This window comes from Mustela nivalis (genome assembly GCF_964662115.1).
Source record: "Mustela nivalis genome assembly, chromosome: 3".
NCBI classification, from domain to species: domain Eukaryota; kingdom Metazoa; phylum Chordata; class Mammalia; order Carnivora; family Mustelidae; genus Mustela; species Mustela nivalis.
In genome coordinates, this window is record NC_139022.1 from 148257608 (window position 1) to 148272747 (window position 15140).

The window sequence follows — 15140 nt, forward strand, 5'->3', positions numbered from 1 at the left end:
AAGCTGTAATGTTTACTCACCTTAACTCAATCCTGTAAGGGCATTGGCCCACATAAACCATAGTCACAGCAGTGCTGAGTATTCACACATTAGGGGGAAAAGAAGAACTGATTTATGGAGCACCCACTCAGAGCGAAACTGTTCTAAGCCCTTATATCATCTCATTCAAACTTCACATCAGAGTGTGTTCTCCTACCCCATTGACAGATGGGGAATTTAGAACTCATTGGGGAATCAGTAATTTTCCCAAGAATATACCTCTGATGAATAGAGTGCTATATTTTGAACTTGGATTTTTCTGACTTCAAAGCCAGTACTTTTTGATCCTGTCCTATTCCTATCCTTCTCTGACTCCGTGTTTTACTACTCATATTTTAAAGTCCTTTAAAATGTGGAGAATATGTGAACCCTGGTTTCCATGCTGACTTCCTCACATAGAAGAACCCCCAGATCCTTTCAAATCGATCACTTCACACTCCCTCTGAATATGAAAGTGCTATTGTGGGGCACCTGGGTGGTGCAGTCGGTTAAGTCTCTGACTCTTGGTTTCAGGTCAGGTCATAATCTCAAGGTCATGGGCTTCAGGCCCACGTAAGCTCTGCATTCATAGAGTCTGCTTGAAATTCGCTCTCCATCTCCCTCTGCTCTCTATGCTTGTGCTTTCTCTCTCTCTCTCAAATAAGTAAATAAATCTTTAAAAGTGCTATTGTTACTACTTGAAAGATATACTGCATGCAGGATACTCAGCAAATATTTGTGCATTTGATTTAATTTATTTTCTTATGGTTTTAGTGTATGAAGTCTTAGAAATCTATTGTCCTGCTTTCTCTTTTTACAGTTTAGGAAACTGAGGCCCAGAGAGGTGCTGACTTCTCTAAGGGCACACAAAAATAGAATTGGTCACCACTTCCTCACATCAGGGAGATCATATGATAGTTGTCTTTCTCTGCTTGACTTATTTCGCTAAGCATGATACGCTCTAGTTCCATCCACGTTGTTGCAAATGGCAAGATTTCGTTTCTTTTGATGGCTACAAGATGGGATTGGGAGGGAGACAAACCATAAGTGACTCTTAATCTCACAAAACAAACTGAGGGTTGCTGGAGAGAGGGGGGTTGGGAGAAGGGGGGTGGGGTTATGGACATTGGGGAGGGTATGTGCTTTAGTGAGTGCTGTGAAGTGTGTAAACCTGACGATTCACAGACCTGTACCCCTGGGAATAAAAATATATTATATGTTTATAAAAAATAAAAAATTTTAAAAATGTATTGGGGAAAAAATAGAATTGGAAAACTCATTAGTTAATTTAGGAAACATTGCTGGAGGAAGAGTCACTGTGATGATTAAGAAGTCCAGTTTTCTTAGATACATTTTGGCTTTGACCCTGCTTCCAAGTTCCTCACCTTTCTCTACTTTCCTTTCAGTTTAAGGTTAGATCCATCTTGCGCCCTGGTCAGTTTGGAGGACAACCATGTACTGAGCCCCTGGTGACTTTTCGACCATGCATTCCATCTAAGCTCTGCAAAATTGAAGAGGTCGACTGCAAGAATAAGTTCCGCTGTGACAGTGGTAATGTACACTAGAAGATGTCCAGTCTCCAGTAAAAAAATGACTTGACGAGATAAAGTCATTCTAGTTGACTACTAGTCAAAGCCATGACAGAGAAGTCCCACCTTATGTTAAGTATAGGGAGACAAAGGTGTTATGGTACCAATTGCCAAGCCATTCGTGTATGAAATTATAGCTTTCAAGCTATAATCATCTTGACAATGTACCTGATCCAATTGCTGTTGGTGCTCTGGTCCCTACACTGTGATAAAGAAGGATGATGTGAAAGCAACCAGGAAAAGAAGAAAAGGCAGATACTTGTAAATATCAGCTATTAATAAGTGCACACCTGTAATCAGAACCAGCAGCTGAAAAGGAGTGACAGATTTAAAAGATCTTCAGTATCATTTACTAAGATGAGAATATTAAGAGTAAGATATTATGTCAAGGAAATAACTAGAGATAATGTGACAGACTTTCTTGGGTGGTCCATTGAATGGTTCCAAAGGTAATTCCAAAGGGAAGATTGGAAATGTTTTAACCAGTGGCAACACTCCCTTCATTCAGATATTTACATTTTATTAGATTATGAATGAATGTACTTGAATATACTACTTAATCATAGGTATTCTTTTGCTTATTAGCTTGCTTGAATATACTACTTAATCATGTGTATTCTCTTGCTTATTACCACCATTTTGAACTCTCTAAATCTGATTTCTGCAAACTTTTCCAGTAAAGGTCCAGACAGTAAATATTTTAGGCTTTTTGGCCATACGTTCATTATAGCAACTGCCCAAATCTGGCCCTGTACCTTCAAAGCTGCCATAGACAGTCTATCAACAAGTGGGCCTGGCTGTGTTCCAATCACATGTTACATACAAAAACAGGCAGCAGGTGAGGTTGGGCCCTGCTTTCTGCCTTCAGCCATTGGTCACTAACCTCTTCTCCAAATAGTCAATTTGATGTTAAAATTGGAACTCAGATGAATAAAATTCATACCATTTTTGTGTACTCTGGAATACAATGAAAAGTAAAGTATTTATAGCTAAACAGCAGATTTCAAATTCCATAAGAAAATTGACTGCAGACCTTAGGTCTATTGTTTCTCTCCTCTTGCTCCTGCGTCCTGCCTTCAGCTTTGCCAACTTTTCCTGAAAGTCAGATGGGAATGCTGGTGTCAGGATCCTCCCTCTGTGGCCCCCACACCCAGGATATGAGAGGGTGGCACATGGGTGGCTACACTTCATAGCTACATGCATAAGGTCATGTCAAAAGTTAAAAAAAGAGGAACTATGTAAACAATCTTGCTGGCAATGGCTGAGTGGAATGTAGATGTAGCCATTAGATCCAGAATGTGAAGATAAAGGTTTAGATCTGAGGGCAACTATTGGACGCTTGAAGAATAGTTTTGAAACCAATTACCAGAAAGAACGCATTTATACAATGGATGTTAAATCTGTGAAATTTACTACAGAAGGGTTTTGTTAACCAAAAATATTCAGAAGTTTGAGAAGGCTTTGGATACATCCATAGCCAACCCACTCATAATGAGCGTTTTAAGGAAAGCTAGTGGTGTAAGGATAGGTGACTCTAGTTCATCAGCAATATATCTATAGCAAGTGATTAAAAAAAAAAAACTGACTATTGAAATGTGTATGCAATGTGTGTTAATTAGCTGCTATCCTGAGCTCTCTTAGTGACTTCTTCTCTGCTGTCCAGATCCCTTCACCAGGAAACCATAGATCTTCCCATGATCCAGCCACTAAGTAGTTGATCCCTGGCACAGATGTGGTTGGCATCCATTTTGACTGGGTGCTGCCATGATCTATTGATTGCTCAATATTCCACTGAAGATTATAGACTACTTTGCTCCTCTAAAATCACCCATTAATGCCACTCTCAAAAGGCATTAAAGGTTGGATGGACCATTATTTGACTCAGTAGGATGTTTGGCCCTCAATTAATAGGAACCTTTTATCCTAAAGAGAGTTTCTCTCTTCCCCTTCCTCCCTCATGATTACAGTTCTGGTTCCCCAAGACTAAATTTGTGATTTAAATGCATACATGGAAAAAAAAATTTTTTTTAAATAAAAATAAAAAATAAATGCATACATGAATCTTTGAGAATTACCCATAAGGCTAAAAATCCCCACGTGCACTATGCCAACTCCTTTCTCAAAGTCCTAATTTTATTCATAATGACTAGAGAATTTGTAGCTCCTTATACATATACTATACCATTGCAGTAACACAAAGCAGTTCAAGTAATGGGAAAAACATGTACAGTTTCTAAATGATACATAGCTCCAGATATAAGTACATATAATGCATGCATTGGCTAAAGCATGCTGAGTTCTGTAAATCCTGCACTATCCAAACTACCCTTCTTCACCTTTCCCATACCTTCTCCCATATGGGATGTATTTACAGCTTTCTAGATCTCTTCCCTTGTATTTCTTATTCTATTAAGTTTCTGTGGCCAGGAACCATTCTCAGATGTGTCCTATCAGACCAATATCACTCTTGCCACCCATTCCTAAACATCTCTCAGAAGATGTCCTCTTGCCTTCATCCCTACCCTTGCTAATAGGTCCTCTTCCATATCTCCAAAAGTACTAAACCATTGAAATTCTTATATTCAAACATACCTGGTACGTTGCTCACAATGCTAGGCTAATGAGAACTATACCTTGCATGTATGACCCTACCTCTATTTGATAAAATGGGATTTTCTTTTTATTAAAATACAACAGTATCAAAACTTAGAGTTGCTCAAATTTATAAGTAAGGGTATCAAAACTTTTTAAAAATGTGATATTCATTGTTTTTCTTCCTTTGGAAAAAGTATCTATATTTCAAACTAAATTACACATTCTTTTCTGCCCTTAAAAAAGCAAGCAAACAAACACTAGAGAGATGTGCTATTTTAAAAACAGACCATCTTTCATGTTATATCTTTGGGCTCACAGAAATCCAATTCCCTCTATATATTCAGTCTTGTTTGACCATGATGCTCATATAACTCTAATTCTTTATAATTATGGTCTAGATACAATACAAAATTTTGAATAACTAAAGAAGGAACCTTAGTTACTTTCATTTTTCTCTACCTTCTTAATGAAGATTATTTACCAAAATATTTTTTAAAAGATTTTTTTATTTATTTACTTGACACAAAGAGAGAGAGCACAAGTAGGGGGAACAGCAGGCAGAGGGAGAGGGAGAAGCAGGCTCCCCACCAAGGGGAGAGCCCAATGCAGGGCTCCATCCCAATCACGACCTAAACCAAAGGCAGATGCTCAATGACTGAGCAACCCAGGCCCCCCTATTTACCAAAAGGTTCGAAACTAACTGCTTTCTGGGAAATTTTCTATTAATAAAAAAATTTAATTGAACAGTATACCCAATTTCTCCAAGCATTTCAGTTAGTCAAAATAGTTATGCATTTCTATTAATAAAAAAAATTTAATTCAACAGAATACCCAATTTCTCCAAGCATTTCAGTTAGTTAGTAATGCATAGCTGCAGTGAGTTGTTAATCACAACTTAGAGTACTTAACCCAATAATCTTGAGTAAAACATTTAATTCAGTCTCCTTGTCAGGGACACCTGTACATAATTGTATAGATGCCAGCATCTCTGATTATAACAAGATGCTGAGGGACAGGAGAGGGGCTGTCATTGTACATAAGTCATTTCAATTTCTGTAATTTATCAATATCCATTGATCCTAAGGATCTTTATGAAATTCAGCAAATTTAAAAAGGAAGAGAATTATCCAAGTAAATGGACTTGGTGTTATTTTGTAAATTCACTCACTTAACCTGGTACCTAGCCAGTACCTAGTAGTTAAAAAAAATTGTTTCTTTTTAATTTGTTCAAAAAACAATTACATAAAATAAATTTTATATCCTAGAACACAAGATTTTAAAAAATCATATAGCATAACTCTATGTGTCTGACTTCTTTTACTCAACAGAAAATTTTAGAGATATAGTGATAGTATCATTGTACATGTGTATGTGTGTGTGTATATATATATATATATATATATATATATATATATATATATATATATTAAATTATAGGCTTTTTTTTTTCTAAATAAAAAACAGTGACATGTACTATGGTGAGTGCTGTGAAATGTGTAAGCCTGATGATTCACAGACCTGTACCCCTGGAGCAAATAATTCATTATATTCTAATAAAAATAATTTTTTAAAAAATGGTGACCTTGATTTTGTTGTACTGAATCAAAACAAAAGTCTGAACCTACTGTTGATTTTCTCCTAAAGAATATGATTTATGCAGCAAGCTCACTGTAATGGGAATGGGATTCTAGAAGTACCTCTCTTATTTAAGATAAGCAGCCCAATGGTGACTAAATAATTCTACAATGACTCTTGTTATCCTACAAAAATAAGGGGAAAATATCAGTTTGGCATCCATTTCCATATTTCCTAAATCTGTATAAAAAATGAGAACTTTCCCTCAGCACTCTCCCTTGACATTTAAAGCACTAACTTGTTTCAAATCAATAAATACCTTCTCAAATAATCAAGTGTGTCGTTAATGTCGTTTGCTTGCCTTGACCAGGCCGCTGCATTGCCAGTAAGTTAGAATGCAACGGAGAAAATGACTGTGGGGACAATTCAGATGAAAGGGACTGCGGAAGAATAAAAGCAGTGTGCCCGGGGAAGAAGCAGCATCTTCCCATCCCCAGCGTACAGCTGATGGGTGCTGGGTAAGTGATGTCTCTTCGTCGTTGGCGGGAGTAAAGGTACCTCAGGAGGAATGAGCTGGAAGCAGCAGTGAAGGAATGAGACTCATGTTTGTCCGCTTTCCTCAGTAACCTCTTATGACTCCCACCAGCCCTTTCTCCCACACGTGGCTGCCCTGCCCAGGTAGCATGTGGCCAGGATCCTCACTCATGGGGAATAAAAGAACTTGGCATTTTCACCCTTAGTCTGTACCAGGCAATGCTAGGCGCAATTCATAAACATCGCTTGTTTCCATTCCCATCTACCCTTCTGACAGCTCTGCAGTGAATCAGGCCAACTGGTGCAGGCTGGATTCTTGGGGCTCAGTCTTGAATGGGCCAGTAATCAATCAGAAATGCACAGTTTCCTCAACTGTATGTTGGATAACTACAAACGGATTTGAAGTTCTGTCCTAAGGATTCCTAATTAGAGTTGATTTCAATGAGAATGTTCCAACAGCATCTTCTTATCAATGGACAGAAATGGTTTCCCTGGAAGAAAACCTCAGCCCAAAATTCCCACTGATAATCACATTTCCTAATGTTCTGATTGATGAGGGGTGACCTTACAAACTCACCCCTTGCTCAACAGATCAAGCTTCTAGAGTTACAGATGGGGAGGACCACATGCTATGTGTACTTTGGCAGAAGGACCATGTGGCCCTCTGCCAGCCAGAGTTGTTATCCCGAGGTTTCTCAGAAATGAGCAAAACCTGCTGGCTCAGGGACAGCCAGTCCTCTCTCTGCCTCTCCAGGGACTGAGAATTTTAAGAGCTGCTTACTGGAATTCTTTCTAATCTGCTAGCCTTAGAATCTCTGGCCCCCTCTCTAGCACATTTCTACCCAAAAACTGTAGCCTCCTGGGTAGCTGTCCCTCTTTTCAAGTAGTATTTCTCCAAGAAAGAATTTAACAAGACATACCAACCTTCTTAGATTGCCAGCGCCAGTCACCAGGTCTTAAACCTAAAGCAAGAATTGGGCAATAATAGCGTGCCTTTTGTTTTTTCTCAGGCTCAACAAGGTACAAATGCATATACACACATATACATAGAGGCACACACATGCAGATTTATGTGTGTGTATGTGTGTGTGTAATTTTAAATGAAATCTTAAAAGTCATAAAATATGATGTATAAGACCAAATTAGATTTAAAAGACACTTTAAAAACTTAAAATATGAAAGACTGTGATATATTTAAAAGACCAAAATATTTAAACTCAACTTAAATACCACAGAGGAGAGAAGAAAGAATAAAGTTGAAAATGGCAACACAGTTGACTTAATTCCTGACAGACTCCTCAGGTGTGCCCTGACAAAGCCCCCTCCAGAAAACTATCTTTGGGCTCTCTGCTACCTTCATAAATTCCTTATGACCTGTGGGAGCCATTTTTCTCAAGCTCCTTCTTGTTCGACAAACTCATAAGTACATTGTAGAACACGTATAAGGTCAACAGTTTTTTGTAACGTCATCAATCCCTCTCAACTCAGAAAACAAAAATGAATGAGTCTGAAAACACCCGTGTTTGTCATGCTCCCATAAGTAGTTTGGAACATTTTTCCCAGACCAAATCCTAATGCTTTCTCCCTCAAATATCCATTGATACGAATTCAAATAGGGACGAGAATGAACCTCAACTTGTGTTTGTAGCTATTTGAGTATGAGGTGCATCTTACAAAACCCACAGGAATCAGGTCTTTTTTTTTTTTTTAACAGCTTTATTGAGGTACAATTCACATACCAGTTCTCCGCCTGTGTACCTCTTTTCCTCTCACATGATCACCCTTCTCACAATGCTCTGACACCAGAAGTGTAGGTGTTTTCCCCCAAGTCAATCTCTGTGACACCAACTGGGTGTCCTGCACTTTAACTCCATTAATGCCACAGGTTAAGGGCTCAGTCCCACAAGACCAGACTCCTCTGATGCTAATCACAAGACCGAATATCACCTGTGATTCTGACACCTAGGAGGTTTTCAGGACCCCCTCCTCTTTGCTTTATTTGCTAGAATGGCTCACAGAACTCACGAGGTAAAACAATTCATTTGCATTGCTAAAAAAAAAAATTCAACTGAATAAGTTAAGATCTAATTGGCTTTATTCAATGATTCGTGAATCAGGCAGCACCCCATCTAGCAGACAGAAATGAGCTCCAAGGAGCTATACAAAATGGAAGACTTTTATGGGCAGAAGGATGCAGAGCAAGGAAGTTTCTGAAGAGTGGATTATTTCAAGCAAGGTCACCTTCCTTTGAGGGAAGGCAAGTGTTGATCAGGCCAATTACCTCACTAGTGCTGACCAGATAATTCCCTATGGCTGGTTAAAGATCACTTCCTTGGGAGAGGCAATCAAGAACCGCATTTAGGTGAGGCATTAAGGATTTGTTTGTTGACATGAATCTTAGCCCAAGTAACTCCATTTTGCTGTTTCTTTCTTTTTTTAAATACTGGCTACCAGTTTATTATAAAACAATGTAAAAAAGAATACAGATGAAACTCCAGTCGGTAGACATAAGTAAGGCAAGGCACACCATTCTCCCAGCATTTCCATGTGTTTACCAACTGAGAAGCAAACTGAACCCCATACTTGTAGGATTTTTTTTATCAATCATGTAGGCACGATTGATCATTGACTCCATTTACAGTCCCTCTCCCGTCTCTGGAGATGGAAGATAAGGCTGAATATTTCAAGCTTTTAACATGGGTTGGTCTTTCTGGTGACAGGTCCCCATAGAGAAGCCTACCAAGAGTCGCCTCATTTGAACAAAAGACACCCAAGAAATTACAAGGGATTTAGGAGTTCTGTGTCACAAATTAGGGTCAAAGACCAAATATTAGAACAAAAGATGTTCTTAGTGCTCCTATTACTTAGGAAGCTACAAGGGTTTTAGGAGGTTTAGGTTTTTTAAATTTCCATAATTTTTTTAATATCTGACTTGTGCTAAGCTAATGACCTTCAATTTCCTCATTTGTAAAATAGGTGAAATAATTGTATCCTTATCTACATCACATGGTTATCATAAATATTAAATATATATAATAGTAACATTAAATATAGATCAACCAGAGCTTGATATATGTATATGTATAAATATATGTATATATTTACTTTATACAGATAGTAAATATGTATGTATATTATATATAATGTCTGTAAATATACAAATAGTAAATTATGTATAAAATATACATATTATGAATATTCGTAAGCATTTGTTAAATAAATTTAAATATTTTTAGTTATTAGTAAGAACGACAATATTATAATTTTATTAAAATACTGCTGTTACGGGCTCTTGGGTGGCTCAGTGGGTTAAAGCCTCTGCCTTCCGCTCAGGTCATGATCTCAGGGTCCTAGGATTGAGTCCTGCATCCGGCTCTCCACTCAGCAGGGAGCCTGCTTCCTCCTCTCTCTCTCTGCCTGCCTCTCTACCAACTTGTGATCTGTCTGTCAAATAAATAAATAAATAAAAATCTTTAAAAAAAATACTGCTGTTACTATTTAATTATTGGCTGTCTATAAGAATTCCTTTATGTATCATACTGAAGGAAGTAAACTCAGAATGGCATTAATTATGTAATAATTTCTTTCATAATCTGCTTCCAAAGTTTGCACTGATGTGGTAAATCATGAAATAAAAATAAACCTAAATTTTAGTTCATGCTGAAAGCCCAGAATATTTAAGTGAGTGGAATACAGAGAATCTAATAGAGCCAGAGGGGCAAAGTTTTGGCTTCCACACCTTTCTGGCTGCTTTACCATAAGCTAGAAAAAATTAAAAAAAAAAGGGGCTTATTCTTCAAGAGTCAAAAATGTCTAAGAAAGGAATTTCTTTTATAGAAGTCTGGTAAATTTTAAAAATTGCTCCACATCTATTGAATTCTTGAAAATTACTTTGTTTGCAGGTATCATTTTCTAGCAGGAGAGCCCAGAGGAGAGGTTCTTGATAACTCTTTCACTGGAGGAATATGTAAAACTGCCAAAAGCAGTAAAGCAAGTAATCCATACCGTGTTCCAGCCAATTTGGAAAATGTCAACTTTGAGGTATGACAGCCTATCATGGCGGCCCTCCAATGCTGATGGTGATTAAAAGCTAAACTTCCAATAAAGAATTAGTCATGAAGGGAGGGACAGAATACAAGGGTAATGAACATTTTAAATCGTGTATTATGGGTTGGTATTTAATCCTTCCACAACCTAGTGAGGTCAGTGTTATTGTCATCGCTTTATAGATAAAAACGAATGTAACCCAATTTGCCCATAGTCGAGCATCTCATAAGTCAGGGGTTAGTGATTTAAGGTCAGGTTTCCCAAACTCCAGAGTCCAGTGAACATTTAGCTGTACCTTCTCCCACGCAGATAAATAAACAGTTTGCTTGATTCCAAATTTCCTCGTACCATAGCTAGTTCTCTCAGGTAACCTCAAAAATGTTGTGGTTATATAATAGAGTGCCTGGCTTCTTAAAAAAATCAAGATGAAACTAAGTGTCACAGGGGTAGTTCTTCTTACCTTTCTTCCTATTTTATTAGTTGATTTGGTTTTCTGTTTGTTTTCCTCAGTGTGATGAGAAATAAACTAGACTCCCAGAACCAACCCCAGTGCCTTACACACAAGTGCTCCAAAATTCTTGAACTAAAGCAAACAATCCACTTCTTTTAATTTATGATAAGAGAAACAGGAAAGACAGGATTTTAATAGTAATATCCAGGCATACAAATTTGACACGCTAGAGAGAATTTCAGGGGTCCATTGATTTCTGAAACTGCTTCATGGATAGTATAAGCTCAGCAAACGTCATTTAATCCTTCCTTTAGAAAACCTTTCACATATATAAATACAAGCAGTTTTCCAATTCAATCAGCTTAATTTAAAGCCACCTGAGATGTATTAATGGACCTAGGGAAGGTCCTTGGGGCCCAAATGCCAAATTCCAACACCTTCTGGAAGAGATCTCTGCCTGGAGATAGAAGTGACAAGTGTGACAATTGACCTCTGACCAAGTAAAGAAACTGCCCATTATCTCCCCACAGATCCAGATACTAATTCTAGAGGGTCCACTACCACCACCAGCGGAGGTGATATGCTAAATAGGAACTCAGAAGAGACATTGTTCCAAAGAAATTCGGTCAATTACAGCATTATTCTTGAGGGTATTTATTTATTTGACAGACAGAGATCACAAGTAGGCAGAGAGACAGGCAGAGAGAGAGAGAGGAGGAAGCAGGCTCCCTGCTGAGCAGAGAGCCCAATGGGACACTCGATCCCAGGACCCTGGGATCATGACCTGAGCCTAAGGCAGCTGCTTTAACCCACTGAGCCACCCAGGAGCCCCTGAAATAAGCTTTAAAGACAGAGCTAACACCCAAATATTTACATATAATACTGTTATGTTGGAGGATGTCTTCTAGCACTAAACAACCAATCCATATGCTGACTTTTAAAATACAACAATCCTCCCCCAGCAAATACTTCCTATATTCTCAGCAGGCATCTATTTCACGCAGTTTTACGAGCAACATGTTAAACTCAGCTCATGAAATGAGGGCAAATTTGGACAAATTTGTTATCTAAACATATCTAAACAATACTTACAGTTTTGAAAGTACTTGTTGGAAGTATTTGCTTACATTGTTTTACTCAATTCCCATAACAATCTTCCCAGAAAAATAGAAGATTGTTTATGTCCATCATACCCATAGAAGATCCAAGATCTGAAACCGCTAACAACTTTCTTGGAGATATCCAACAAGTAAATGGCACATGCAAATGAGAACTCCTGGCTCCTAGTGCAGCGCTGCTTGAGCTAGGTGAGACCTTGACAGTAATAGCAAGAAAGACATTAACAACCGTGTAATATGTGCCAGGGTTGTGTACCTTTCATAAACTGTCATTTATAAAAGGTATCACTTGGGAGGTTCGCCAAGGGTGTGTTAGGGTGAGCTCTTCCAGTTTACAAGAGTGAATTGTTAAATTTTGGGGAACTTTTCAAGCCAGTTTATAAACATAGTCACTACTAAATATTAAGTACATAATCTTACAATCACATAAAAATATTAAAAACTTAGGTAATAATTATTCAAAATTTATCAACTCTCTATTATTTTGCTACATATTCCCATCTACACTCTTGAGGTTACGTACATCTATTGTATCAATGTAATGAAAATGCTATATAATAATTTGCTATCGTACATCTCTTTCCAGGTTTGAATTAAGAGACACCACACAGGTAGCTTGAATCAGGTATGGTAGGAATATATACACCATAACCAAGGGCAAGTGCTGTAGTAAGTCACAGGTTTTTCCCCTCCCAGAGAGTTGGTTTTTAAAGTTACCAGCGGACCACTGGATCTGCCCACATAACTTGGTAACCCAAGTCTGGGTGGCTAGTTACATCAGGAAATACAGCCCAAAATTCCTCCTTCAGAATAAGAGACTCCTTTCATTATCAGTGTAGATTAAACACTGTTGAACCTTACTTAAGAAGCTATCTGAGTTGATGTCTAACTATATGTCATTGAATTTTAGGTAATATTCAACTACTGAGGAAGGTCAATAACCAGATCCAAGGTCAAAAGAGACCGGTTGACTCTTCACCGATCTCTATATTGCTTTGTTCATGCTGTTAGCAGGCAGCTGTCCAAATCTAAGCTATGCCTTAATGAAAACATAGAGGAGGAGAAAATCAGCAGACACCTGACTTCCCTTCTTCTCTAGTACCGGGGTTCATTAAGATAGATGAAATAACAGGCTGGCTGGTACAGATGAGAGAGGCTCTTGAAAGGAAAGGAGGGGAAGACATTAGATAGGAAGTCAGATTAGAAGACCACTGGAAGAATTCTGCCCCTTAGGGATCCCCCAGCTGCTAACTGCAGAACTCAATCACCATATAATTCCTGCACCAGCCCCCAGAGTTGTACCACTTACTCAGGAAGACTCCTCTCTTTTCCTAGGTGGCGCTGCTTCACTACTGGTTGTATGCTAAGCATTTGCTGTCAGCAGCAAAGTGCAGAGTGTGGTCACCACTGAACTCTGATTCTTAACAATACGTTGCCCTATTTAGGCATGGTCTCTTGCTGCATCCCAAAGCTATGAAAACCTTCAAGTCCTCCCCAAATCCCTTGTGAAATCCACAACTTCAGGTCCTGTCTCTAACCCTCACGACACAGGAAACCAGGTGCTACCCAGTCCTCTCTATTCCCGCAGTCCTGCTTATCTCTCCTCTCCTCCTTTCTACAAACCCATCTTTCTTTAAACTAAAAAGTAAAAGTGTCGACGCACATAGAGTCCTATGTCATCAGCCCACTGGGTCTACAGACAGTGAGGATGGATGGGCTCATCTATGTATGTAATGATAGGTAAATGAGGATTAAAACCTTTCCCCAGAGTTTGGGTAACATCTCTTCCTGGGAAAATCCATACTTTCAAAAGTTGCCTTGGCTTTCTATATTCCCTTTCATGGAACAGCATTTCCATCATCTCTCTCTCTCTCACACTCTCTCTGTCCTCCCTCCCCATAGCTCCTTGGTCAACAACTTCTGTGAACTCAACTCCTCTTTCAAATGCCCCAGTTTTCTCTCTACCCAACCCCCAATGCCCTAGACCTGGCCATTATCCTGTCTCACATGGCTTATTTCAACAGTTTTTGCAACCACTCCCCTGGCCTCCACTTTATTGACTATAGTTAACGTGATCTTTGTAAAACACCAAAGTGATGGTAACACTCTCAATATTTCATTCATTCAATTCACATTTTTAAAGAACCTGTTATATGCAAAACCTTCATTAAGAAGTCAATCCAAATACTTTCTCAGGGCATGCAGCCCTGCCCCAGTTTCCCAGTTTTACCTAATTTTTTAGTCCTGCACACCCATAAACCTGTCCTTCCAGCAAGCTAATATTCATGGGCAGAGTTTCCCTGAGCTTTTGCCTAGGATACCTGAGCCCTCCTCCTTCCACACTAATATATTTTTCTCTTTACGTTGACACGTCTTTTCTTGCATAAGAGCTTAATTCATAAAACAAAATATTTGTATTCTGAGTTTTTTAGAGAAATGGTAAAGAAATGTCAGCGGCTATATTTAAATATGATTTTATTGCTTCATTGCTATCTAAAGAGCTTCATTTATGAGCCCTTTAAATGCTAACTAGCATGCACTGCAGTATCTGAAAGTAGCACTGAACTTTTGACTGTGTCTTACTGTTGAGCAAGACTTTTGCAGCTGGGTTATTTTGTCTTTCCTTCATTAATTGTACAAGCTATTTGATTGTGATATGCGGTTTGCCTCACAGTGCACTTTAATATTGAATATTTTTTTTTAAAGATTTTTATTTATTTATTTGACAGACAGAGATCACAAGTACAGAGAGGCAGGCAGAGAGAGAGGAGGAGGCAGGTTCCCTGCTGAGCAGAGACCCCCGATGCCCGGCTCCCAGGACCCTGGGATCACGACCTGAGCTGAAGGCAGAGGCTTTAACCCACTGAGCCACCCAGGCACCCCTTAATACTGAATATTTTAAAACCAGAAACTTTCCCACTACAAACCAGAAGAGCATATTTAACATAAAATACTCTTCAATCAATTTATTTTGAAACTTTGTTTTTTTAATTCATCCACTGTCTCTTTGTAGCAGCATAACCATAACAGGGATTTAACTTGTACTTGGAAAATTCCTGCGCCACCCGTAGTCCAGGTCAAGTTCCAGGGGTAGTGTCTTTCTCTTCTTCCCCTACTCAGCCAGCGAAGGCGGAGAACCAGCTGCCAGGCAGAACCTATCAATTATTTGGCCTCTGCCCCGCAGACATAGCCAGTAGAGCGCTGATGCCCAAC

General features: G+C 38.7%; 1 protein-coding gene and 1 pseudogene across 3 annotated transcripts in view; one reads left to right on the top strand and one right to left on the bottom strand.

Moving 5' to 3' along the window:
- Positions 1-12381, bottom strand: part of LOC309860796 (small ribosomal subunit protein eS4 pseudogene) — a 57304-nt pseudogene extending 44923 nt beyond the window's left edge. Inside the window, exon 1 of the transcript XR_014316677.1 lies at positions 11902-12381. The product of XR_014316677.1 is annotated as a small ribosomal subunit protein eS4 pseudogene (transcript). The remainder of the gene's footprint in view (positions 1-11901) is intronic.
- Positions 1-15140, top strand: part of C6 (complement C6) — a 60779-nt gene that overhangs the window by 7957 nt on the left and 37682 nt on the right. For both annotated transcript variants that reach the window (XM_082723253.1, XM_082723254.1), the window contains 3 exons: positions 1425-1569; positions 6148-6295; positions 10214-10352. In XM_082723253.1, the coding sequence (XP_082579379.1) occupies positions 1425-1569; positions 6148-6295; positions 10214-10352 (432 nt within the window). The remainder of the gene's footprint in view (positions 1-1424; positions 1570-6147; positions 6296-10213; positions 10353-15140) is intronic.